Genomic DNA, 24,790 nt, shown 5'->3' on the forward strand with positions numbered 1-24,790 from the left:
GGCAGATATAGTAGCACACAAAATACTACATGACATACTAGGGAGACCCAAACAATAAAGAGCAATGAACACATAGAATGTATGAAAGAGGAGTTAACATATCAGGTTTTATTTTTTCACTTTGAAGGGTCAATCCATCTGTAATTGGTGATGCTGAAGATTTGAGCCACTTAACAGTTTCTTATATATCGTGAAATCTCTGTAATGAGGTCCCTGTGCCAATTTCATGGGTCTGCACACCTGCTGTGCCCATTATCAGGGATCACCACCATACCTGAGTTGAGTTCCTAGGTTGGCACACCTGCAATGCTATGCCCATTACAAGGGGTTCGTACCATCCCTATGCGGAGTTCCCAGGTCTATATACCTTCTGTGCCAATTATTAGGAGTCCCCACCACCCCTGCATTGGGTTCCGGGGTCTATACACCTGCTGTGTCCATTTATGGAGGGCACCCACCACCGCTGGGCCAAGTTTCTGGGTCTGTACACCTGCTGTTTCCATTATGAGGGGTTCCCACCCTTTCTCTACTGAGTTCCCAGGTCTACATACCTGTTGACCATTATCCCTGCACATAGTTCAAGTTCTGTACGCCTGGTGTGCCCACCATCTCTTTGTTGAATTCCTGGGTCTTCTCACCTGTTCTGCCCATTACAAGAGGTTCTCACCACCTCTGTGCTGAATTCCTGGGTTTGCACACTTGTTGTCACATTATCAGGGTTTCCCACCCTCCCTACACACAGCCCCCAAGGTTTGTACATCTGTTGTGCCTTCTATATGTTTCTCCCACCATCCTGTGTGGGATTCCAAGGTTTGTACACCTATTCTCCCCTATTTGAAAGGTTCCCACCATTCCTAACTGAGGTCTACACACTTAAAGCAAACATTTTTAGGGGTTCCCACCATCCATGCTGATGTTAATTTTTTTCTTATAATATGGAGAATGTAGCAAGCTAGAGTGCACAAAGGTTGGTTGGGACAGAGCCAGGAGATCTTTCTACCAACTTACATAAAGGCCAGCTAATGTTCCAGCCTACCAGACTTTAGACTTTTGGTTGGAATGACCTTTTAAGCTAGCACTAATCAAAGATTACTGGCTTGTAGAAATTTTCAATTTCAATTACATAAAATGCATGCAAGACACATCATTTTCCCATTTCGCTATAAAAAATAACAACCTTCTTTCTGTTTTTCACAGAAGTGTTTATCTGGCTATGAGTATAGCATGTTGTGCTCATGAAAGGTTTTTATTAACTTCTTCAGTGGTTTTAACCCCATTGGGGTAAGGCTCATACATACAAGCCTTAAACAGACATTATCACCAACCATATGTATCTCGTATGTCTCCCGAAGAAGCTAGTTGGTAATCTATGAAACGTGTTGGGAATATCCCCATCACAACTACTGAAATCGACATTTATAAAATAAACAGGAAAATATGCAAATTTACAGTGCAGTGGTGACCTACACTGCATATGAATGCAACTTGTTCATTATCTCTGAATTGGCTTGACGCCATTGGGGTCTTTGTAGATTCCATTTAAATATGTTTTAATGGCTACTGTAAGTAATAAACAAATATTTTTACAATGTATGGTTTTATTTGGAACCTTGATTTAGCATCTTAAAAAAATCTGTTCTAGGTATGAAAGTTGTTGGTCTTGCCATCGCTGTTCAGACATCATCTAGGGAAGCCTTACTCATCCTTCTTACCCCAGCGGAACCCTTGAAATACTTTTCAGGTCTTAGGGAACCAAAAAAACTATTCATTGGTGGGTCAGTGAGAAAAATGCCCCTTACATTGGTGGCCAGGGGGAAGTATTCTCCCTTACAATAATTGTAAAAATGCCACCCTTACTGAAAATGTCATTGGTGTCATGGCTCTGCCAAGTGGTGTTGGCCCTGGAAATATAAAGGCACCATCAAATGGGAGATCAATCAACCACAGTTCCAGGAACCCCTAGCAATCTCTGGAGAGACTCTGGGTTTCCAATGAATCCTGGTTCAGAATGGCTGATCTAGGGTCATCATCTATACCATATGGGCATGAGTTTGTAGACATTTGTATTCATATCTGTTGGGCCTCCAGTTCCAAAACCATGAGCATTAATATGGAGCTCGCCCTTTCATTGTGGCTATATTATCCTTCACTCTCCTGGGAAGACTTTAAACAAGATTTTGTAGTGTGTCTGGGAACATTTATGCTAATTTGGAAGGAAAGATACTGATGATGACATTCCAATTCATCAGAGAGGTGTTCAGTAGGGTTGAGGTCTGGGATCTGTGCAGGTCATTGGAGTTCCTCCACACCAAACAGGTCAAACCACGTCTTTATGAAGCTGGCTTTGTGCACAGTGGCCCAGTCATACTGAAACAGAAAGGGGACTTCACCAAATTATTACCACAAGGCTGGATCTGACCAATAGTCTTAAATGTCTTTGTGTGTTGTACCCTTCAATGGAAACACCTTAACTAAATAATTTGGAGGGCACTTTTGACACTAGAGTTACTCCTGGATTGAGATGCCGGTTTATTGATGACATATTTATGTACATCTTTATGTCCCAGCCTTGCAAGTTTCTCCAGTACTGGGTTGCCATAATTTACAATGGTCTACAATGGACATTTTAATATATAATCTAAGTTTCCACTTAATACAACAGGAAAGCAGAAAATGTTGGTCCAAATTTGGTATTTTTGGCCAGCTCCCATGCCTAAGGCTGCTTTAAAGCATGGCGGGGCTGTCAAAACCCACCATGACTTATTCTTATAAGTTTCTCCAGTACTGAGTTGCCATTTTCTACAATGGTGGACAAATGATTATAGAATCCAGGAGCCAGTGAGCCCAATCAAGGAGCCAGCAATCGATTTAACAGAACAACGAATCGCCTCTGGGCCTGTGCACTCATTGGCGACCTGGCTCCACTCATTTGTCCAACCTGGAGTAAAGGTGCAGACAGGGATGGAGAAAGTTCTTTTTTAAAAAGGACAATGAGAGCTCTTCAAAATGAATGATACATAGAGATATTATTAGTACGCTTTGAAAAAAAGCATGCGGTGTTATAACATCACTCGACTATACCATGAAAATAAAACCACCACTTTTGCGTCTGGTCATACACCCAAGATGCGGTACCTCATGCACACACACGCAGGCACTCTGTGATCATCGTCATTTGTTTATAAGCAATAGCAGAGTCCAGGGAGCAGATAAAGGTTAGCTACAGAGCAAACATCGACTTCGATTACTTCCCATAGCAACAAGCCTATTCAGAATATGTCCTACCTGCATCAAAGGACTGCAACAAGAGGCTAAATGGAGGTCTAGCGGCACATTCACGCACTAAGATGAAGAAGAGACTGGCATCAGCAAGTGAATGCAACGCTTACATTACATGCACAATTAAAAGCAATTTACACTCAATACCCTTATCTTATATAGCTAAACCCGAAACAAAAGAATAAATAAATAAATAAAAAAAGAGAAAAGAACATGAGAAACAAATATAAAGAAAAGGAAAAAGGAGGGAGGGGGGGTTGGAAAAAAAAAAAGAAGCAGAATGCAATTAAGCAATCATTAATTTACTTGGGGGTTACCGTCATCGAAAGGGGCATTAGGACCGTCATCTTGAGTACAAGAGATCGAAGACTAGTGATGGAGGGAGGGGGAAGGGACGTTGGATGGATTATCCTTGATACCATACTCAAGTTCAAAGTAAAGACAAACATAAATGTTAACAACGGAAACATAACAAAACAAACAAAACAAAAAAGGAATGAGCTGAACGTTTGGTGACACCTTGCATTCTCTGAAATGATCAAAAATGGCGGACAACCAACTTGGGTCACTCATAGCTACAACCTCAGAATGACAGCTTGACAAAACCGCTATCCAAAACCTACAAAAACTACTTGGAAAAAATAAAACAAAAGTGTTGGCTTGAAAATGTAAAGTACCATAAAATGATCATTGTACCAAAAAAATGAGAGATTGGATCAAAACATTTTTTGTCTTTGAAATAACCATTGTTTTTGTTGCTTCTTTAAAGGTCCCCTTAATATTACAGCCTGATTTTTTTTTTAAATGTGGCTATAAATCCTCCCAAATTACATAAATTAAGTCCTATGCCGTAAAAGGTTACGCAACTAGGTGGCTGTTGTGGTGGCAAATAACACGGTGGATGGATGTCATGTGGGATTATTCACAACCAATAGCATTTCAATACTGCAAGTCAACAAAAGATTTTAAGTGGCGAGGAACTTGAGCTCGCTCCCCACCAAAGCTCATCCTTAATTTTACGGAACACGATATAAGGGAAACACACTTTATGGCAAAAAGGTGGTTGACACTTTTGCCCATACAGATAGACAAGATGGTTATGTGTCCACAAATGTATGGTCATAAAGTACATAGCAACTGCTTCTGCTGTGCTGTTTTTTTAGAAAACCAGTAGTGCTCTGGGAATCCATTATCATATACCAAAATTTGGTAATTTTTTTGGGGTGTTCTTTGAAAATATCTAGGTTTTCAATAGTCTTATGCCTCATGCACTGGACCGGTTTTCCTGCCAGAAAAACTGCCAAGAGAGATTTTACCGGGAAAACTGGCCGTGTGTATGCTTTCTCACAGTTTTTCCAACAGGAAAACTGCCGGGAATCCCAGCGGGAAAATACAGAACCTGCTCTCTATTTTCCCGCTGGGATTCCCAGCGGTTTTAAACCCGGCAGTTTTCCTATGGGGAAATACTGCGAGGGAGCATACACACGGCCGGGATTCCGGGGCCAATGCTCTCCCCGCAGTTTTCCTGATGGGAAAACCTCTCGTGTGTACACAGGGAAAGTTAGGTAGCACGTTCTTGGTTTTCCCACTGGGATTCCTGGTGGACTTTATACCGCCGGGAATCCCGGTCGTGTGTACAGGGCTTTAGTCTAGCCCCAGAATCCCATTGGAAAACAATGACTTGCCAGGAGGGGCTGAAGAAAATTAGGCAGCTTAGAGTAGCTGTAGCCAGGCAGCCATTGGGCTGCTCAGTGGAAACAGCTGATCAGTTGGGGGTTCTGAGAGGCATTTCATCAATCAGCCATGGGGGAAAAAGAGGGAAGGGGTCAGTAGAGAGGGTTTTCCATCATCTCCCTGAAATTGGAAAACCTTTACAAAAAAGGAAACCTTTTATGGTTATGGATCTGGACTAAAAACTATTTAAAAATTATGAAAACAAGTTTTAAAATGTACAAAAATAAATACAAAATAAAATTAACCCAAAGCCATAATAATTTTACTTCCCCATGGCTGATTGATGATGTCCTTCTAAGCACCCTACCTGATCAGTTGCTTCAACGGAGCAACCCAGCCACTACTGGGCTACTCCAAGCTGCCACACTATCTTCAGGTCTCCTTGGATTCTGGAGCTAGACTTAGCCTAAAGCCTGGTACACACTACTAGGGGTTTTTTTTTGTTCAACTCAGTGGGCTGAATGAAAAAAAAAACTGACAGCTCTGGTTGGAGCCGATGTACTAACTATCCAATATTATTGCAATGATCTCCCCTGATATTCTATAGTGTTCTGACAGGGGGATAGCCCCCCCCCCCCCCCATCGCCAGAACACTCCGGTCAGTGCTCTCAGCCATTGGCGGAGAGTGTTGATCGGGAGCCGTCCGGTATAACTTCTTTCGGTCATCCCCCATTTGGTCGGCCTGTGGCAGACCGGCTGTAGTACACATGGGCCAGAAGTCAGCCGACAATCCGTGTGTACTAGGCATTAATAACACGCTCTTAAGCCTAGTACACACAGGCCGAATGTCAGGCAACATCAGCTAGTTCAATAAAAACATTCAGGCCAACATTCGGCCCGTATGTATGGCAGCCCGTCCGACAGAAGTTATTTCTCTTATACCTTCAAGATATCCTCGAAAGTACATCTAGAGGTCCCTTTGTGTTGGACCGCTGTCCAACCAAAGCCATTGCCATTTCACAACAGAGAATAACTCTGCACCATGAATCCAAAATGTGTTTGGCTCCAGCACCTCCTACGTTTAGTTTCCTAAGCTGGCAGTGGCAACCCATGTACACTGGCTTCTGAACTGAACCAACTGCCATAAAACTTCAACTAGTACTAGTGTATGGCCAGCTTTCATCCACCCTTTCTTGATCTCCAGGTACATCCCTTGAAGAAGCCCCTTCGATCAGAACTTTTATTTGACCATTGATAGCCAAAAGCATCAAAAGGCACCAGCATTCCAGTACTTCATGCCCTTTTGAAGGCATACTTACCTTCGGATATGGACCTTTACCTTCAGATAAAGAGCTATATCTTCAGATATGATGCTATACTTTCAGACCACTGTCTCATATGTATGGACAGCTTAATAAAAACCTATGGCAGTTTTAAAGTATAAAAGCTAATCCAAAGGACCAGAAGATACCTGTATGTACCCTTAATTATTATCCAAAGTGTACCAGCAATATGCAAATGTCAACTTTCAGCACCAAAATCAAGAGGCAAGGGGGTGAACAGTGGACAGCCTACACTTGATGGCCCTTATGCGTTCCAGGAGATAAGTAACAGCACCTCTAGGTATAAATATAAAGTGGCCTTCGCACAACTCAAGAGAATGATATATCAAAGCAAAAAATACAATATAACACAAATGTAAACTAGTGAAAAACGTGAAACAAACCCAGCTGCAAAACCTAATAGTGTTCACAATACACAAAACAAGAATAGAAAAATATGTGATTTTTCGCAGTAAAGTGTTCTCACTCAGCCTATAGCAATGGCTGAAAATAAATCTAGAAAGTCCCAATAAATATAATGTGTCAAAAAAGTGTAAAAAAAATGTATATTATTATAAATTGAGAAAACTGGAATAAAATGATTCACCGCACATGACTTCTCATCAGGGCAGCCCTGATGAAGTCACGTGCGGTGACGTACCGCGCAGGGAGTGGCCGGAAGTGGACATATACCGGAAGTGAAGTGAGAAGGCGCTGAAAAGATCGTGATTTGATTTTACATGCTTCTTTTTTTACTGTTGTTGATGTAAGAATCCATCTACATATATTTTAATAAATGCTTTTAAGTTTCTGAACGTACTACACCACTGGAGGCATTTCTTTCTCTTCCCTTCTTCTGATTCAAATCACAATTGGAGTTTATTAGGTCGGGTTTGCTGGATTCATCACCAGTCCTAGGGATCGAGTCTAGGTGATTGGGCCGGCTTGTTAAAGACGCAGCAGAAGGTTGTTGAATGAAATCCTATGGAGGCTAAAGGCCATCTTGATCCATTCAATGTGGTTTATTTACAGATTTGAGGTGAGAGTTCTGTGAGCTTGTTTCTTTCTGGATTTAATGATCGCATATCAGAGACGCTCTATTTGGATCAGGGCCATCTTTAATGTTGATTGGACACTGGGCAAAAATTTTCTTGGGGCCCTCCAATGCAATTTTTCTCTTCACTTGCTCTGAGACATACAATAAATATCAGCTAGACTTAAAATCAGTTTACTGAATCAGATCAGGCAGTGATTGTGATTGGTTGCCAGAAGTTACAGCATATCATTACCACTTACTGACTGGTTGCTAGAGGTTACAGCACACATTACGGCTCACTGATTAGTTTCTAGAGGTTACAGCACATGATTTCTTCTTGTTGATTGGTTGCTAGAGGTTACTGTACAGTAATACTGGTCACTTAATTTGGTTGCTAGAGGCACATTATCTCTTCACTGCAGAGGGGCATGATATACATATGAATGCTGCCTTTATTTACATAGGAATGCTCCCGTTATTTACATATGAATGGTGGTTATTTACATGTAAACACAGGGTCTGCAGGTGAGTCATCTGTACACAACAATAGCTTGGTAGCATTAGTAACAGAACTTCACACTGAGATATCAGGACACAGCATAGGACTAAAACTTCAAGGGACAAGTATGAGGTAGCTGCTTTTGGCCCAACAACAATGACAGGGCCCAGGGCAGCTTCCCCTTTTGCCTTAAAGACAGCCTTGATTAGGGTCAACGTTTGGACTTAAATCATTTTATTCCCGTTTTCTCAATTTATAATAATATAATTATTTTTTTGTTTACACTTTTTTTAGCACCTCTAGGTAGCCCAGGCCAGCTTTCATATTTTAGACCTGCTACAAGCACCAACAGAGCTAACAAGTGGCAAGAAAACATTACTGAGCAAATCAGACAAAAACCTGCATTTATTTTGGTGATACAAGTGGTTTCGGGAGTTACCATCAACCTCAGGAAAAGCAAATCCCTTCTATAAATCCCTGGCACGGCAGTGGGAACTGCTCACATTACCCAAGTGGATAAGGTTGACATTCAGTGTTTTATGGCAGCACATTGTCTGCAGTATGGGGAAGGTATGATTACTACTGTCAGTCTCATTTTACTCAAGATGCCAATGTAATTAAAGCAAGATTCTGTTTGCTCCTTAAGTCTACTTTCCTTCTGCCCTCTTGGATATCACTATTAATCCTTGAAGGACTACACAACCTCTAACACTACCCACACAGTTCGGATTGTTTTTCTAATAAAATCACCATTCCCGATATTGACCATTTCTTCATCAACCAAAACATTATCAAACAATCAGATAAAAAAAAAAAAATGAAAAATGGAAACTTTGTAAACGTCTTACAACATTTTCGAGACCCTCAGGCCTCGTACACACGACCGAGTTTCTCGGCAAAAACCAGCAAGAAACTTGCTGGGATTTTTTTCTACAGATATTCCATCTGAACCAAACCTCAAACCTTAAAATAAGAGGATGTTGGGGAAAGGAGAGGCAGGGGGTTAGGGAACCAAAAGGACATTTCCTCTAACTACAGTGGCCCGGATTCAGAGAGAATTTACGCCGGTGTATCCATAGATACGCCGCGTAAATTCAAATCTGCTCCGGCGTATCTTCTTTCTGTATTCAGAAAGCAAGATACGCCGACATTAGCCTAAGATACGACTGGCATAAGTCTCTTACGCCGTCGTATCTTAGGGTGCATTCTCACGCTGGCCGCTAGGGGGCGCTCCCGTAGTTTTCGGCGTAGAGTATGCAAATTACCTACTTACGCCGATTCACAAATGTACGTGCGCCCGGCGGTAGTTTTTTACATCGTTTGCGTAAGGCTTTTTCAGCGTAACGTTGCTCCTGCTTCTATGAGGCGCACGCAATGTTAAGTATGGACGTCGAAATTTGAATTTTTTACATCGTTTGTGTAAGTCATTTGCGAATAGGGCTGGACGTAATTTACGCTCACGTCGAAACCAATGACGTCCTTGCGACGTCATTTGAAGCAATGCACACTGGGATATGTACACGGACGGCGCATGCGCCGTTCGTAAATCACGTCAATCACGTCAGGTCATCACACATTAGCATAAAACACGCCACCCCTTCCGCATTTGAATTACGCGGGCTTACGCCGGCCCCATTTACGCTACGCCACCGCAACTTGCGGAGCAAGTGCTTTGTGAATACTGCACTTGCTCCTGTAAGTTGCGTAAATACAATACGCTGCGCCGCCGTAACATAAAGCGCAGCTACCTGAATCTACCCCAGTGAGGGTAATATTGAAGAAGACATACAACGATGTGGATCCAGACAAAATGGCTCCGAGGACAGTCTGCCTTGCTCTGCCGAGGCGCTCCGGGGGGTGTAGGTGGGGAGGGGGGGTTTGGATAGGAACAGAAATCCAATTTGAGGAATTATGGTGTCTTCATACTGTTCTGAGCAAAGACAGGCCCTTTTGTCCCTGGAACAGGCCCAGAGGAAACTGATTCTGGTTGTTACAGAGAAACAGCGTACGTGAAACAAGAGTTCAAACTTGATTAACTGGTGTTGGAATTATACTGGGGCAGTTCCAGAAAGAGTATAATAGTCAAAATTAAGAACACATGGCCCCTTTCCCTGCAAAGCACAGGGACGCCGAATTCACAGGAACATAAAATAGGGCTCCGCAGACCACGGGAAAAAAAAAAAAACTAATAACGCCACGCAACAAACAAACACAACAATGAGCACACAGCCCTGTGATTGATAAAACCTTGCATGTGGAAGATGGAAGGTCTGGATAGCGTCTCACAAAGACGTCTCATTGTTATTTATGCTTTGGAAAAAGCTGCATCAAGGATGTGTGACTGTAAAACACAATTGATAGAATCACCCTGAATGTGTATTATAATCTACGCAGCAACAATGTATCACCCTGACATACCCCCACCCCACAGCGACCCCCCCGCCCACCACCAGATGTATATGAGGCTATAAGGGAGGTCACAGAGATACAAGTATAAGGTCCCAGTAATTGTATTTATACAATTCAAGACATCTGATTGTTCGTACTTTAGGTCTTATATCTATCAAACATGAGATTCCATGGGGGGGGGGGGCTTCCTTCATAATGAGATTCCATGGGGGGGGGGGCTTCCTTCATAATGAGATCCTCCACATCCAGGTGTATGTTATATCTATTGATATTTGTGTTCTGCATTATAGAACGTTCCAGAGTCATCCCCTATTGTGACATCACTCCCAATAAAATAAACGTTATATTTTAGGGGGAAAATAGGAGTCTAAGGTCACCGGTTCAAATCCCAACCGGGACAATATCTGCATGGAGTTTGCATGTTCTCCTTATTTTCTCCCAAACTCCAACGACATGCTGGCTCCTGTCCAAATTGACTCTAGTGTGTTATATTATAGAGGAGTGACATCACCACTCTCCAGATAAGTTATATTATACAGGAGTGACATCACCGCTCTCCAGATACAAGTTATATTATAGAGGAGTGAAATCACCGCTCTCCACATATAAGTTATATTATAGAGGAGTGACATCACCGCTCTCCAGATACAAGTTATATTATAGAGGAGTGACATCACCGCTCTCCAGATACAAGTTATATTATACAGGAGTGACATCATCACTCTCCAGATACAAGTTATATTATACAGGAGTGACATCACCGCTCTCCAGATAGAAGTTATATTATACAGGAGTGACATCACCGCTCTCCAGATACAAGTTATATTATACAGGAGTGACATCACCGCTCTCCAGATACAAGTTATATTATAGAGGAGTGACATCACCGCTCTCCAGATACAAGTTATATTATAGAGGAGTGACATCACTGCTCTCCAGATACAAGTTATATTATAGAGGAGTGACATCATCACTCTCCAGATATAAGTTATATTATAGAGGAGTGACATCACCGCTCTCCAGATATAAGTTATATTATAGAGGAGTGACATCACCGCTCTCCAGATACAAGTTATATTATAGAGGAGTGACATCACAGCTCTCCAGATACAAGTTATATTATATAGGAGTGACATCACCGCTCTCCAGATATAAGTTATATTTTACAGGAGTGACATCACCGCTCTCCAGATACAAGTTATATTATACCGGAGTGACATCACCGCTCTCCAGATATAAGTTATATTATACAGGAGTGACATCACCGCTCTCCAGATATAAGTTATATTATAGAGGAGTGACATCACTGCTCTCCAGATATAAGTTATATTATACAGGTGTGACATCATCGCTCTACAGATATATATTATGCAGAAGTGACATCAACATTCACTAAATATAAAAGTTATATTAGAAAGGGATGACATCACCGTTCTCCAGATATAAGTTATATTATACAGGAGTGACATCACCACTCTCCAGATATAAGTTATATTATAGAGGAGTGACATCACTGCTCTCCAGATATGTTATATTATACAGGAGTGATATCACCGCTCTCCAGATAGAAGATATATTATACATATCATTAGGACAGTATATTACAAGACTTCTAATGTGATAAAGTGTATCCAGAACAGATCACACTCCATGCTGCAGAGCAGTCCCTGTATCATATAGTAGTTTCTGTAGATTGGAACACTGACAAAGTATCACTTAGATACACACAATGACAATGTACAGAACATCTCTGTGGTGTACAGACGTAAGCAGCACACACGACACCCGACACATGCGATTGGTCCAGCCCTGCTCTCTACCAATGACCACACACTGTCACATAGAGAAATGATTGTGCCGGTGACATTTCAGAACAATAGCCCGGCCTATCAGAGGACAGGCAGTGACAGATGTCAGAGAAATACTCGCTCTACCCGCAGACACATGGGGGTGGATTTACTGAAGGAAAACAGACTGAGCACTTTGGAAGTTCAGCGGCTCCTGAGCTCAGTAAATGAAGTGAAGCTCTGCTGACTTCCATCATCCAATCATGTGCAAGCAAAAATGCTGTTTTTTTCTTTTTTTTTCTTGCATGTTAATGATTCTTAAAGTAAAGTGAAGCTTCTTCTCTCTTACTAAGCTCTGGGCAGCTGCACTTTTTACTGCAATTTTGCCACAACTTTACTACGATTTTACTGTGCTTGTCGTGTGTTTTTCATCGGTCATATGACTCAAAAACCGCATCAAAAAAGTAACAGGTGCGTTATTTATGCGTTTTCAATGCGTTTTTGGTGTGGTTTTCTTAACTGGCCAAAAATGCAGCAAGCAAGATTTTTAACCCCAAAACGGAAGCGCATGGGACCAGTGCGCAGATATGCATGGAATTTAAAGGGATGCATTTTTCTTGCACTTTTCTTGCGCTAAAGGTGACGATAATGGCCGGCAAAAAAAAAAATCATATTCAAATATAATATATAAATATATATGTTTTTAAAAACTGTGGCCCAGATTCACAAAAGAGATACGACGGCGCATCTCCAGATACGCCGTCGTATCTCTGCCTAGCGCCGTCGTATCTATGCGACTGATTCATAGAATCAGTTACGCATAGATATTCATTAGATCCGACAGGCGTAAGTCTGAAGCAGGAGCAACGTTACGCCGGGAAAGCCTTACGCAAACGACGTAAAAAAATTCCGCCGGGCGCACGTACGTTTGTGAATCGGCGTATCTAGGTCATTTGCATATTCCACGCCGAAAACGACGGAAGCGCCACCTAGCGACCAGCGTAAGTATGCACCGTAAGATACGACGGTATAAGAGACTTACGCCAGTCGGATCTTAGCCTAATTCCGGCGTATCTTGCTTTCTGAATACAGAAAGAAGATACGCCGGCGCAGCTTTGAATTTACGCGGCGTATCTATAGATACGCCGGCGTAAATCAATGCTGAATCTAGCCCTAAGCATATAGCAATTAGGTAAGGGAAAGTTCTGGACAGCCGCACTCTGGAAATTAGCCTTTATTGTAAAAAAAATGACAAAATACAAGCCACAGCAGAAAATAGGACAGATGATCTGACGCGTTTCACACTTAACAGTGCTTAATCATGATCATGCACTGTTAAGTGTGAAACGTGTCAGCTCATCTGTCCTATTTTCTGCTGTGGCTTGTATTTTGTCATTTTTTACAATTAAGGCCGTTCCAGAGTGCGGCTGTCCAGAATTTTGCCTTACCTAATCCTCTAAAGAGCTCTCAACCCTGATGCAAGCAGCGAGCAAGCTCTAGGAAGGAGTTTTTTTATTATTTATTAAAAGGGTACATATATAGCGCTGTCTATTTACATATATAGCTGTACATATAAAATACGTCAGTCAGGTGGAGCGGGCGTTCTTAAAAAAGCTGCATTTGCCTGCAGACTACCATAGATAACGCCCACATGTGATGCTAATATAGCTGACATCCAATGAATGGAAGGGGAAGGCCAGAGACAGTTAGGCGAGGGAGGAAAGACTAGCTCATGGGTGCTCAACCTGTGGCCCTCCAGCTGTTGCAAAACTACAAGTCCCATGAGGCATTGCAAGGCAGACAGTTACAAGCATATCTTCTGAAGGCAGAGGCATGATGGGACTTGTAGTTCTGCAACAGCTGGAGGGCCACAGGTGGAGCGCCCGTGGACTAGATGATGCTGGGCGTCCTCCAGCCAGGAAATGAGACAGGCTCCCTCTGACTTTCTGCAGATTTTACTGCACACTGTGAGAAGCTTACAGTTTGCAGTGAAATCAGATTAAGCCATTTCAGTACAGGAGGGGAGCAGGTACAACTGTACAAGACTGAAGGGAAAGGCCGGAGTTCAACTTTAGACACTTTGGCCCAGATTCTCAAAGACTTACGACGGCGTATCTCCAGATACGCCGTCGTAAGTCCGAATGGCCGCCGTCGTATCTATGCGCCTGATTCATAGAATCAGTTACGCATAGATTTGGCCAAGATACGAGCGGCGTAAGTCTCCTACGCCGTCGTATCTTGGGGTGCATATTTACGCTGGCCGCTAGGTGGCGCTTCCGTTGATTTCCGCGTCGAATATGTAAATGAGCAAGATACGCCGATTCACGAACGTACGTCCGTTGCAATTAGTTACGCCGTTTACGTAAGACATACGCCGGCGTAAAGATAAAGCTGGTCTCTAGGTGGCGCAGCCCATGCAAGGTATGGACGTCGGAACAAGCGTATCTTTTTACGTCGTTTACGTAAGTCGTACGTGAATGGGGCTGTGCGTAGGTTACGTTCACGTTACAGGCATTGAGCCGGCGTATCTTTGGGCGTAAATACGACGTGATACTGAGCATGCGCGCGCATGCGCCGTTCGTTCGGCAATGCATCCACATGGGGTCACGCTTACTTTAAATACAACACGCCCACGACCTGCCTACTTTGAATTACGCGCGCTTTTGCCGGCCGATTTACGCTACGCCGCTGTAACTTAGGACGCAAGTGCTTTGTGAATACAGCACTTGCCTCTCTAAGTAGCGGCGGCGTAGCATAAATACGATACGCTACGCCCGCACAACGTAAAGCCGCCCTACGTGAATCTAGGCCTTTAAGTATCCTAAGGAGATATCCAAACAATGCCTGGAAATACAATTTGGAATGACAAGGAGGAAATAAACATATAGTTACTTCCACCAAACTCGGGGCCACGCCGCCCAGTGTGAGCGGAGACATATGGGGGGCCTACAGACACTCGGAGCCCCTCGGAGCACAACTGTACATGGAGATTTCCTGGGAAAGTCAATATAATCTGCTTTTAATTAGACGTCAGTATTGAATGCGGTCGGGGAGACGGATCAACATTCTTCAATCAGAAAATCTTTTCTTTCCAGCTACAAGATCCTTCCGTAACCCGGCGCAGAGCGAGCGAATATACCATCCGTGTCCCAGAATTCCCAAATATTTCCAGAAAAAAAAAGATCCCTTTCCCGTCTTTATTCCGGCATTTAAATCCAAAACACTCTGCTATAAATACAGGAAGTTTTCAGGAGGGTCATAAATTTAGAGGATTTTTCCATACTGGATGCAGCGGCTGCATGCAGAGCGCACGTGCCGTGTCTATAATTGTACCGGGACGTATCTCATGTACATTCCAGCAATATCACAAGATACCATTTCCGCTCCGGCCCAATACATTCTCACAAATCCAACGGTATCCCTGCACTCCGGACCACACTTTGGAATTCCAAATTCACAGATTTTATATATGTGTGTGTATAAATATAAATGTATGTGTATGTGTGTATATATATACATACAGTGAGGAAAATAAGTATTTGAACACCGTGCTATTTTGCAAGTTCTCCCACTTGGAAACCATGGAGGGGTCTGAAATTGTCATCGTAATCAAAATGTTTTTTTCCAGAAATCACAATTTATGATTTTTTAACTATTTATTTGTATGATACAGCTGCAAATAAGTATTTGAACACCTGTCTATCAGCTAGAATTCTGACCCTCAAAGACCTGTTAGTCTGCCTTTAAAATGTCCACCTCCACTCCATTTATTATCCTAAATTAGATGCACCTGTTTGAGGTCATTAGCTGCATAAAGACACCTGTCCACCCCATACAATCAGTAAGAATCGAACTACTAACATGGCCAAGACCAAAGAGCTGTCCAAAGACACTAGAGACAAAATTGTACACCTCCACAAGGCTGGAAAGGGCTACGGGGAAATTGCCAAGCAGCTTGGTGAAAAAAAGTCCACTGTTGGAGCAATCATTAGAAAATGGAAGAAGCTAAATATGACTGTCAATCTCCCTCGGACTGGGGCTCCATGCAAAATCTCACCTCGTAGGGTCTCAATGATCCTAAGAAAGGTGAGAAATCAGCCCAGGACTACAAGGGAGGAGCTGGTCAATGACCTGAAAAGAGCTGGGACCACCGTTTCCAAGGTTACTGTTGGTAATACACTAAGACGTCATGGTTTGAAATCATGCATGGCACGGAAGGTTCCCCTGCTTAAACCAGCACATGTCAAGGCCCGTCTTAAGTTTGCCAATGACCATTTGGATGATCCAGAGGAGTCATGGGAGAAAGTCATGTGGTCAGATGAAACCAAAATAGAACTTTTTGGTCATAATTCCACTAACCGTGTTTGGAGGAAGAAGAATGATGAGTACCATCCCAAGAACACCACCCCTACTGTGAAGCATGGGGGTGGTAGCATCATGCTTTGGGGGTGTTTTTCTGCACATGGGACAGGGCGACTGCACTGTATTAAGGAGAGGATGACCGGGGCCATGTATTGCGAGATTTTGGGCAACAACCTCCTTCCCTCAGTTAGAGCTTTGAAGATGGGTCGAGGCTGGGTCTTCCAACATGACAATGACCCGAAGCACAAACCCAGGATAACCAAGGAGTGGCTCTGTAAGAAGCATATCAAGGTTCTGGCGTGGCCTAGCCAGTCTCCAGACCTAAACCCAATAGAGAATCTTTGGAGGGAGCTCAAACTCCGTGTTTCTCAGCGACAGCCCAGAAACCTGACTGATCTAGAGAAGATCTGTGTGGAGGAGTGGGCCAAAATCCCTCCTCCAGTGTGTGCAAACCTGGCGAAAAACTACAAGAAACGTTTGACCTCTGTAATTGCAAACAAAGGCTACTGTACCAAATATTAACATTGATTTTCTCAGGTGTTCAAATACGTATTTGCAGCTGTATCATACAAATAAATAGTTTAAAAAAATCATACATTGTGATTTCTGGATTTTTTTTTTTGATTATGTCTCTCACAGTAGACATGCACCTACGATAACAATTTCAGACCCCTCCATGATTTCCAAGTGGGAGAACTTGCAAAATAGCAGGGTGTTCAAATACTTATTTTCATCACTGTATATACATACAGTACAGACCAAAAGTTTGGACACACCTTCTCATTCAAAGAGTTTTCTTTATTTTTATGACTATGAAAATTGTAGATTCACACTGAAGGCATCAAAACTATGAATTAACACATGTGGAATTCTACATAACAAAAAAGTGTTACTATAAGGGTAGAAGAAGAGGGTAGGGGGGCTCCTATACTATGAGGGCAGAGGCGCTCCTTTACCATAAGGGCAGAAGAAGAGGGCAGGGGCGCTCCTTTATTATAAGGGCAGAAGAAGAGGGCAGGGGGGCTCCTTTATTATAAGGGCAGAAGAAGAGGGCAGGGGGGCTCCTTTATTATAAGGGCAGAAGAAGAGGGCAGGGGGGCTCCTTTACTATAAGGGTAGAAGAAGACTGCAGGGGGGCTCCTTTACTATAAGGGTTGAAGTAGAGGGCAGGGGCACTCCTTTACTATGGGTGTAGAAGAAGAGGGCAGGGGGGCTCTTATACTATGGGTGTAGAAGAAGAGGGCACGGGGGCTCCTCTACTATGAGGGCAGAAGAAAAGGGCAGGGGGGCGCCTTTACTATAAGGGTAGAAGAAGAGGGCAGGGGTGCTCCTTTACTATAAGAGCAGAAGAAGAGGGCAGGGGTGCTCCTATACTAAGAGGGCAGAAGAAGAGGGCAGGGGGGCTCCTTTACTATAAGGGTAGAAGAAGACTGCAGGGGGGCTCCTTTACTATAAGGGTTGAAGTAGAGGGTAGGGGCACTCCTTTACTATGGGTGTAGAAGAAGAGGGCAGGGGGGCTCCTATACTATGGGTATAGAAGAAGAGGGCAGGGGGGCTCCTATACTATGAGGGCAGAAGCGCTCCTTTACTATAAGGGCAGGGGGGCTCCTTTACTATAAGGGTTGAAGTAGAGGGCAGGGGGGCTCCTATTCTATGAGGGCAGAAGTAGAGGGCAGGGGCGCTCCTTTATTATAAGGGCAGAAGAGGGCAGGGGTGCTCCTTTACTATGGGTGTAGAAGAAGAGGGCAGGGGGGCTCCTATACTATGAGGGCAGAAGAAGAGGGCAGGGGGGCTCCTATACTATGAGGGCAGAAGAAGAGGGCAGGGGGGCTCCTATATTATGAGGGCAGAAGAAGAGGGCAGGGGGGTCACTTTCATTGAGAACATGGAGAAAATCCACACCTTCTTCTTACTTACTCTTTGAATGCCCACCAACCTTTTGAATGCGCTTCTTAAACATCTCTGAGTTCTTTGGCTAAACTTTTTTTTTTTTTTAAGGCCTTTTTAATATACAGGCCATCATGGGTAAAATGATCACATTTTTGTATAACGGACATGCTACGTTGACGTGTATTCTTGTGGTTGAGAATGATCAATCAGAAGTGGGCGACAAGGAACAGACGTATACCATCATGATACTGAAAAGAAAATCACGTCCCCTTGGAATCTAGAACAGCCAGTAATACATTGTGCTGTAAAGTTTCAGCAGCCATCGGGAACTAATTGTAACACATTTAGCTGCTGCTTTGTATTGACAGCATGCAATCAGCGTGCCTTGAACCAGTCATATCACATTGCATGCAATCCCTGACCGCAGCACTTTCACAGCCCCGACAATAAAATAACATTTTGTTAAACTGATAACGTTGTTGAAGACGCAGCTCTAAAACACGGCACTAAACACAAACATGGCTGCGCTGAGGGCACCGAGAATACTCAGCGGAAGGCCGATTACACATTCCTCTGATGGATTACTTCCAATAAACCACTAGGGTTTTCCCTAAATAGAGAAGTACTGAGCCCACAGCACTGTCTACGACTGCCAATGTCAATCTTTTTACCACGGAGGAACCTTGAAATGATTTTTAGATCTTGGGGAATCCCTGCTAAAACCACTTTATCAATATATTAAGGAAGAATGCTCCTTACATTGGAGATCATTGGAAAGAATGTCCCGTACATTGGAGGCCAGTGAGAAGAATGTCCCTTACATTGGTGATCAGTGGGAAGAAGGTTCCTTACATTGGTGATCAGTGGGAAGAATGCTCCTTACATTGGTGATCATTGGAAAGAATGTCCCGTACATTGGAGGTCAGTGAGAAGAATGTCCCTTACATTGGTGATCAGTGGGAAGAAGGTTCCTTACATTGGTGATCAGTGGGAAGAATGCTCCTTACGTTGGTGATCAGTAGGAAGAAGGTTCCTTACATTGGTGATCAGTGGGAAGAAGGTTCCCTACATTGGTGGTTAGGTAAAATAATGTTTTTTTACATTGGTGGGCAGTGAGAAGAATGTTCCTTACATTAGTAGTTAGTGGGTAAAATGTCCCTTATATTGGAGGTCACTGGGAAGAATTCCCTGTACATTTAAGGTGAGTGGGAAGAATGCCCCTTACACTGGTGGTCAGTGAGAAGAATGCCCTGAACATTGGTGATCAGTGGGAAGAATGCCCCATACATTTGAGGTCATTGGGACGAATGCCCTATACATTTAAGGTCAATGGGAAGAATGCTCCATACATTTGAGGTCATTGGGAAGAATGACCCTTTACATTGGTGGTCATTGGGAAGAATGCCCTGAACATTGAATGTCATTGGGAAGAATTCCCTGTACATTGGAGGTCAATGGGAAGAATGTCTCTTACATGGAAGGTCAGTCGGAAGAATTTTCCTTACATGGAAGGTCAGTCGGAAGATTGTCTCTTACATTGGAAATTAGTGAGAAGAATGTTCCTTACATTGGTGGTCAGGTAAAAGAATGTTCTTTACATTGGTGGGCAGTGGGAAAAATGATCCTTACATTAGTAGTTAGTGGAAAGAACGTCCCTTATATTGGAGGCCAGTGGGAAGAACGTCCCTTATATTGGAGGCCAGTGGGAAGAATGATCCTTACATTGGTGATCAGTGGGAGGAACGTCCCTTACATTGGAGGCCAGTGGGAAGAATGCCCCTTTACAGTGGTGATCAGAAAGGGTTCCCCTTACAGACAGTTAAAAGAAAAACCACTGGTGTCATGCTATTGGCTCTGCCAAGTGACACTGGTCCCCAATTGTGTAGCCATCATCAGACGGGAGGTCAATAAGCCACAGTTCAAGGAATCACCAGCAAACCCTGTAGAATCCATAGGGTTCAGTAGAACCTTGGTTGAGAATGGCTAGTCTATGCTCAGCAGCCCAACCTGACTCAGAAAAGGGAAGATTTGGACTCCCAACCACATGTGTAAATATAGTCGCCCCTCATGTGACTTCCAGGCTGGTGACGTCCATGGTGGGGAAGTGGGTGGCATTTAATTCCACGGCCCAAGATGTGGTATTAGGACAGGTTGGGCAGACCAACTTTCCGAAAAACGTACCTCCCCTCCAGTACCGCGCACATAATCGTATTCCATTACAATTGATGTCTCAGAGTTTGGGAGAGTAATGCTCAGGCAGTCAGTGAATCTGCCTGAACCCCAGTTTGCCCTTTGTCATAGATGTCTCCAAACTGGACACAGACAAAAACATGTTTTATCTGCCGTCCATGACTTCCTGTCCCGGTGACAACGGCTCCTCCAATTTCGTGCATGGGAGTCACATGGACAGGAAGTGAGTAAAAATGTCTCCTGTTGTCAGACCTAGATAAAACTTTGGCAGAAACTTTATCCCACTCTATCCAAAACTAAACTTTTTCTCATTCAGTTCATTTTCTACAAAACCCTGGTCCTGCCAATTTAAGCCACTGCCAAAATTGGTCACAACGGACAGATCACCATGTTAGAAAATCTCCTTCCTACCCAACCCTTCACTCTCCTAAGTACAAAACTGGTACCGACACAAGGCAGGCGAGTCGGCAAGCTTGCTTAAAGATGAGCAGAGGAAGAGTCACCCTTTAAATAGAGCTTGCGAATGGCAGCGCTGACATAGCGGTATACATTTACCATAACACAGCAAAAACGTCAGAGAAAAAAAAAATGCAAATGCAAAAAAAAAAATGATGAGAGAAAAAAGCCACACATAGCAACAAACGATAAGAGCGGCTGTGATGTGGAAATCTCCGGCAGCAAAGCATGCATGTGGCTTTCTAGAAAAAAAACAACACATTATCTCGCAATTCGGCCACAATAACCACCGTGGTTTGAACTGCTGCTATCTCGCTTATCATAGACGCCAGGAACGTTCTGCAGAAGGAAGGCAGAAGGAAGGCAGAGGACGCTTTCCTGGCCTGCAAAGTCTGGACCCGCTGCCAAGAACCGGCATATATCACACTCTGCAAAGAATGGAAAGACCCGGGGAGAGAGGACACCGGCCTGAGGCCACATGGCAATGTACACACATATATGTACTGTATATATATATATATATATATATATATATATATACACACACACACAGTATATGTACCCTGAGTGTTTACACTGCACTACACCTGAAATAAATACCTACAAGGCACAAATCACTGTATACCAGAATACACCAGACCTGGACCGACATACACAGGACCATGGGGGCTCAAGATTACAGCAAGAATTATATATATATACACTACCAGATTCTGTTTATTAGCATAATTCACCAAAATCTATGACAAGAAACTATATGTGTGTAAGAAGCTTTATCTTAAAAATTATTAAAAATATAGTCATTAAATGACCATTACTACTATAGTTTATATAGTATACAAGTCCCCTCCTCCCCTTTTATTCTTCTTTCTCCCTCCCCCTCTCTTCTTCTTCCCCCCCTTTTTTCTTCTCCCTCCCTCCCCCTTTCTTCTTCTTCTACCTCCCTCCCCCTTACTTCTTCTGTCTCCCTCCCCCTTTCTTCTTCTTTCTCCCTCCCCCTTTCTTCTTCTTTCTCCCTCCCCTTTCTTCTTCTTTCTCCCTCCTCCTTTCTTCTTCTTTCTCCCTCCCCCTTTCTTCTTCTTTCTCCCTCCTCCTTTCTTCTTCTTTCTCCCTCCCCCTTTCTTCTTCTTTCTCCCTCCTCCTTTCTTCTTCTTTCTCCCTCCCCTTTCTTCTTCTTTCTCCCTCCCCCTTTCTTCTTCTTCTTTCTCCCTCCTCCTTTCTTCTTCTTTCTCCCTCCCCTTTCTTCTTCTTTCTCCCTCCCCCTTTCTTCTTCTTCTTTCTCCCTCCCCCTTCCTTCTTCTTTCTTCCTCCCCCTTTCTTCTTCTTTCTTCCTCCCCCTTTCTTCTTCTTTCTTCCTCCCCCTTTCTTCTTCTTTCTCCCTCCCCCTTTCTTCTTCTTCTTTCTCCCTCCCCCTTTCTTCTTCTTTCTCCCTCCCCCTTTCTTCTTCTTTCTCCCTCCCCCTTTCTTCTTCTTTCTCCCTCACCCTTTCTTCTTTCTCCCTCACCCTTTCTTCTTTCTCCCTCCCCCTTTCTTCTTTCTCCCTCCCCCTTTCTTCTGTCTCCCTCCCCCTTTCTTCTTCTTTCTCCCTCCCCCTTTCTTCTTCTTCTTTCTCCCTCCCCCTTTCTTCTGTCTCCCTCCCCCTTTCTTCTTCTTTCTCCCTCCCCCTTTCTTCTTCTTCTTTCTCCCTCCCCCTTTCTTCTGTCTCCCTCCCCCTTTCTTCTTCTTTCTCCCTCCCCCTTTCTTCTTCTTCTTTCTCCCTCACCCTTTCTTCTTCTTTCTCCCTCCCCCTTTCTTCTTCTTCTTCTTTCTCCCTCCCCCTTTCTTCTTCTTTCTCCCTCCCCTTTCTTCTTCTTTCTCCCTCCCCTTTCTTCTTCTTTCTCCCTCCCCCTTTCTTCTTTCTCCCTCCCCTTTCTTCTTTCTCCCTCCCCCTTTCTTCTTTCTCCCTCCCCCTTTCTTCTTTCTCCCTCCCCCTTTCTTCTTTCTCCCTCCCCCCCTTCCCTCTCCTCTATTTCCCCATGCCCCTTCATTCTCTCCCCTCCTTCCTACTCCTCTCCCCCCTCCTCCCCTTCCCCCCCCCCCCTTCACAAACGCCCCCCCCCTCTTTTCCTTCTCTTGCCCCCCCCCCCATACTAGTAACAAAAAGGTCTCCACTGTTTGTGTCACCCAGCTCTCTGCTCATTTGCCTAAAGAGGACTTACTTTTTAAATACAAATTCAAAAATGTAGCTGTAACTCCAACAATTCCCCTCTGGGTGATCTATTTACATTGTAAGGATTTAAAAAAACTTTGTTGCAGGGGATGCCCAAAATCTGACTTGTATCTTAGTGTAGACTTCTGGGGAAATCAGTGAGCCAATCACACAAGCAGGACATTACATTTCAGGGGGGCTTTTTGTATACATTCTCTTTTTTTGTATACAGCTCTGCAGATTAAAAAGGAAATGTCATTTTTAATAACATTCAATTACAATTTGGCTTGTGAAGCAATACACTATATTCATTGTTATTTTTATTTGCCCCCCCCCCCCCACAAAAGTGTAGTTACCCTTTAAATGGAGTGGGCAAAGAGGAGATTTTATTCTGTCCCCATTGGGGCGATTTCCCTTCACTTCCTGTCTCAGTGACCACATTGCTGTGTGCGCCGAGCATTCCATTTACATTCTCCATACATTCCTTTTAGAGAATCCACTGGTGGGATTGTGGTAGTGGCTGGAGTTTCACTTTAATAATATTCACAGCCTTCAGGTGACACTTTTCCCATACCTCCCAACCATCCCGGATTTTGCGGGAATGTCCCGTGATTCGCGGTAAATCCCGAGAGCAGTGCTAATGTCCCGCAAAATCGCCCCCCCCCCCACGATTACCGCGATAAATGCCCCCCCCGCTCAACAACTTTGTTTGGGGGGTATGCCCATTTGTCCCTCATTCTGAAGTTGAAAAGTTGGGAGGTATGCTTTTGCACTGGGGTGGTTTGTATTACCACGTGTTTTTTCTGGCGTTGGCGTGCGCTGCGTTGGGCAGCCCATTTAAAATAAAAACAGGCTGGCAACACACCTCCACGTCTCAAAAACAGACACAAACCTTTGTTGCATGCACGTTCATCAGTAAGGTGCACTGCTGCTACTCAAGTAATGCAGATTCCCACAATGCAACAGTGTGAACTGAACCGCAGTAAGCGGAACAATAAAAAAAGTGGCGAATAGGCAGCGAAAATGCCAACTTTTCATAAATATTTACATTTTCTCGAGTTACCTCAAATTACTGCCCACCTCACCCCATTACACTGAACACGGCCTCGTTCTTTAAGTATCACATAACTGCGCCAATCCATCTCGGCGTCATCAATACGCCTTACAGAAAGCTGCGGCGGCGCGTTTCCGCCTGGTGGACTTTTTTATCGGGTCATTTGCGCAGATCCGAGTACGACAATAGGAGTCGCTACATCTTATTGTCAGCCCGGCTCAGCCGAGCCATTAGTAAAGACGCCTAAGCCGGCGAGCGTGGCAGCTCGCTATCCGTCAGCCGAGAGTCCTAAGACGAATGTTCGCTGGCACTCGTACATCATTCGCAAATTGGTCCAAATGAATTAAACACGGCTCTGCTTAACATTACGAGGTTTAAATGGATTTTCTCTCTACAGGTCTGCCCCGTAATTGTGTTTATCCATCTTGTCGGTCGGAGAGCTCCAGCCCTGCGAACATCATACTCACGCCGGCCTGCATTTTCTGCTCCGCTGGCACATGCGCCACCGGCTCATAACGGGTAATTCAAACAACAATTAGGCTGATGACAGACTGTATGTCAATGTCGGACCCTCGTACCCCCTCCAACCCCCACCACCACTGCTGCCCACACCCTCCAGCCAGGATGGATTACTCTGGCGGTCT

At 43.8% G+C, this 24,790-nt stretch overlaps 1 protein-coding gene across 27 annotated transcripts in view; it reads right to left on the reverse strand.

The window, feature by feature from the left end:
* TCF7L2 (transcription factor 7 like 2) overlaps positions 1-24,790 on the reverse strand; it is a 290,074-nt gene that overhangs the window by 191,240 nt on the left and 74,044 nt on the right. For 17 of the 27 annotated variants that reach the window (XM_040361586.1, XM_040361587.1, XM_040361591.1 and 14 more), the window contains exon 4: positions 3,286-3,342. The exons of the other annotated variants lie outside the window; for them this stretch is intronic. In XM_040361586.1, the coding sequence (XP_040217520.1) occupies positions 3,286-3,342 (57 nt within the window). The remainder of the gene's footprint in view (positions 1-3,285; positions 3,343-24,790) is intronic. 27 annotated transcript variants of the gene reach the window in all.

Source organism: Rana temporaria, chromosome 8 (assembly GCF_905171775.1).
Source record: "Rana temporaria chromosome 8, aRanTem1.1, whole genome shotgun sequence".
NCBI lineage: Eukaryota > Metazoa > Chordata > Amphibia > Anura > Ranidae > Rana > Rana temporaria.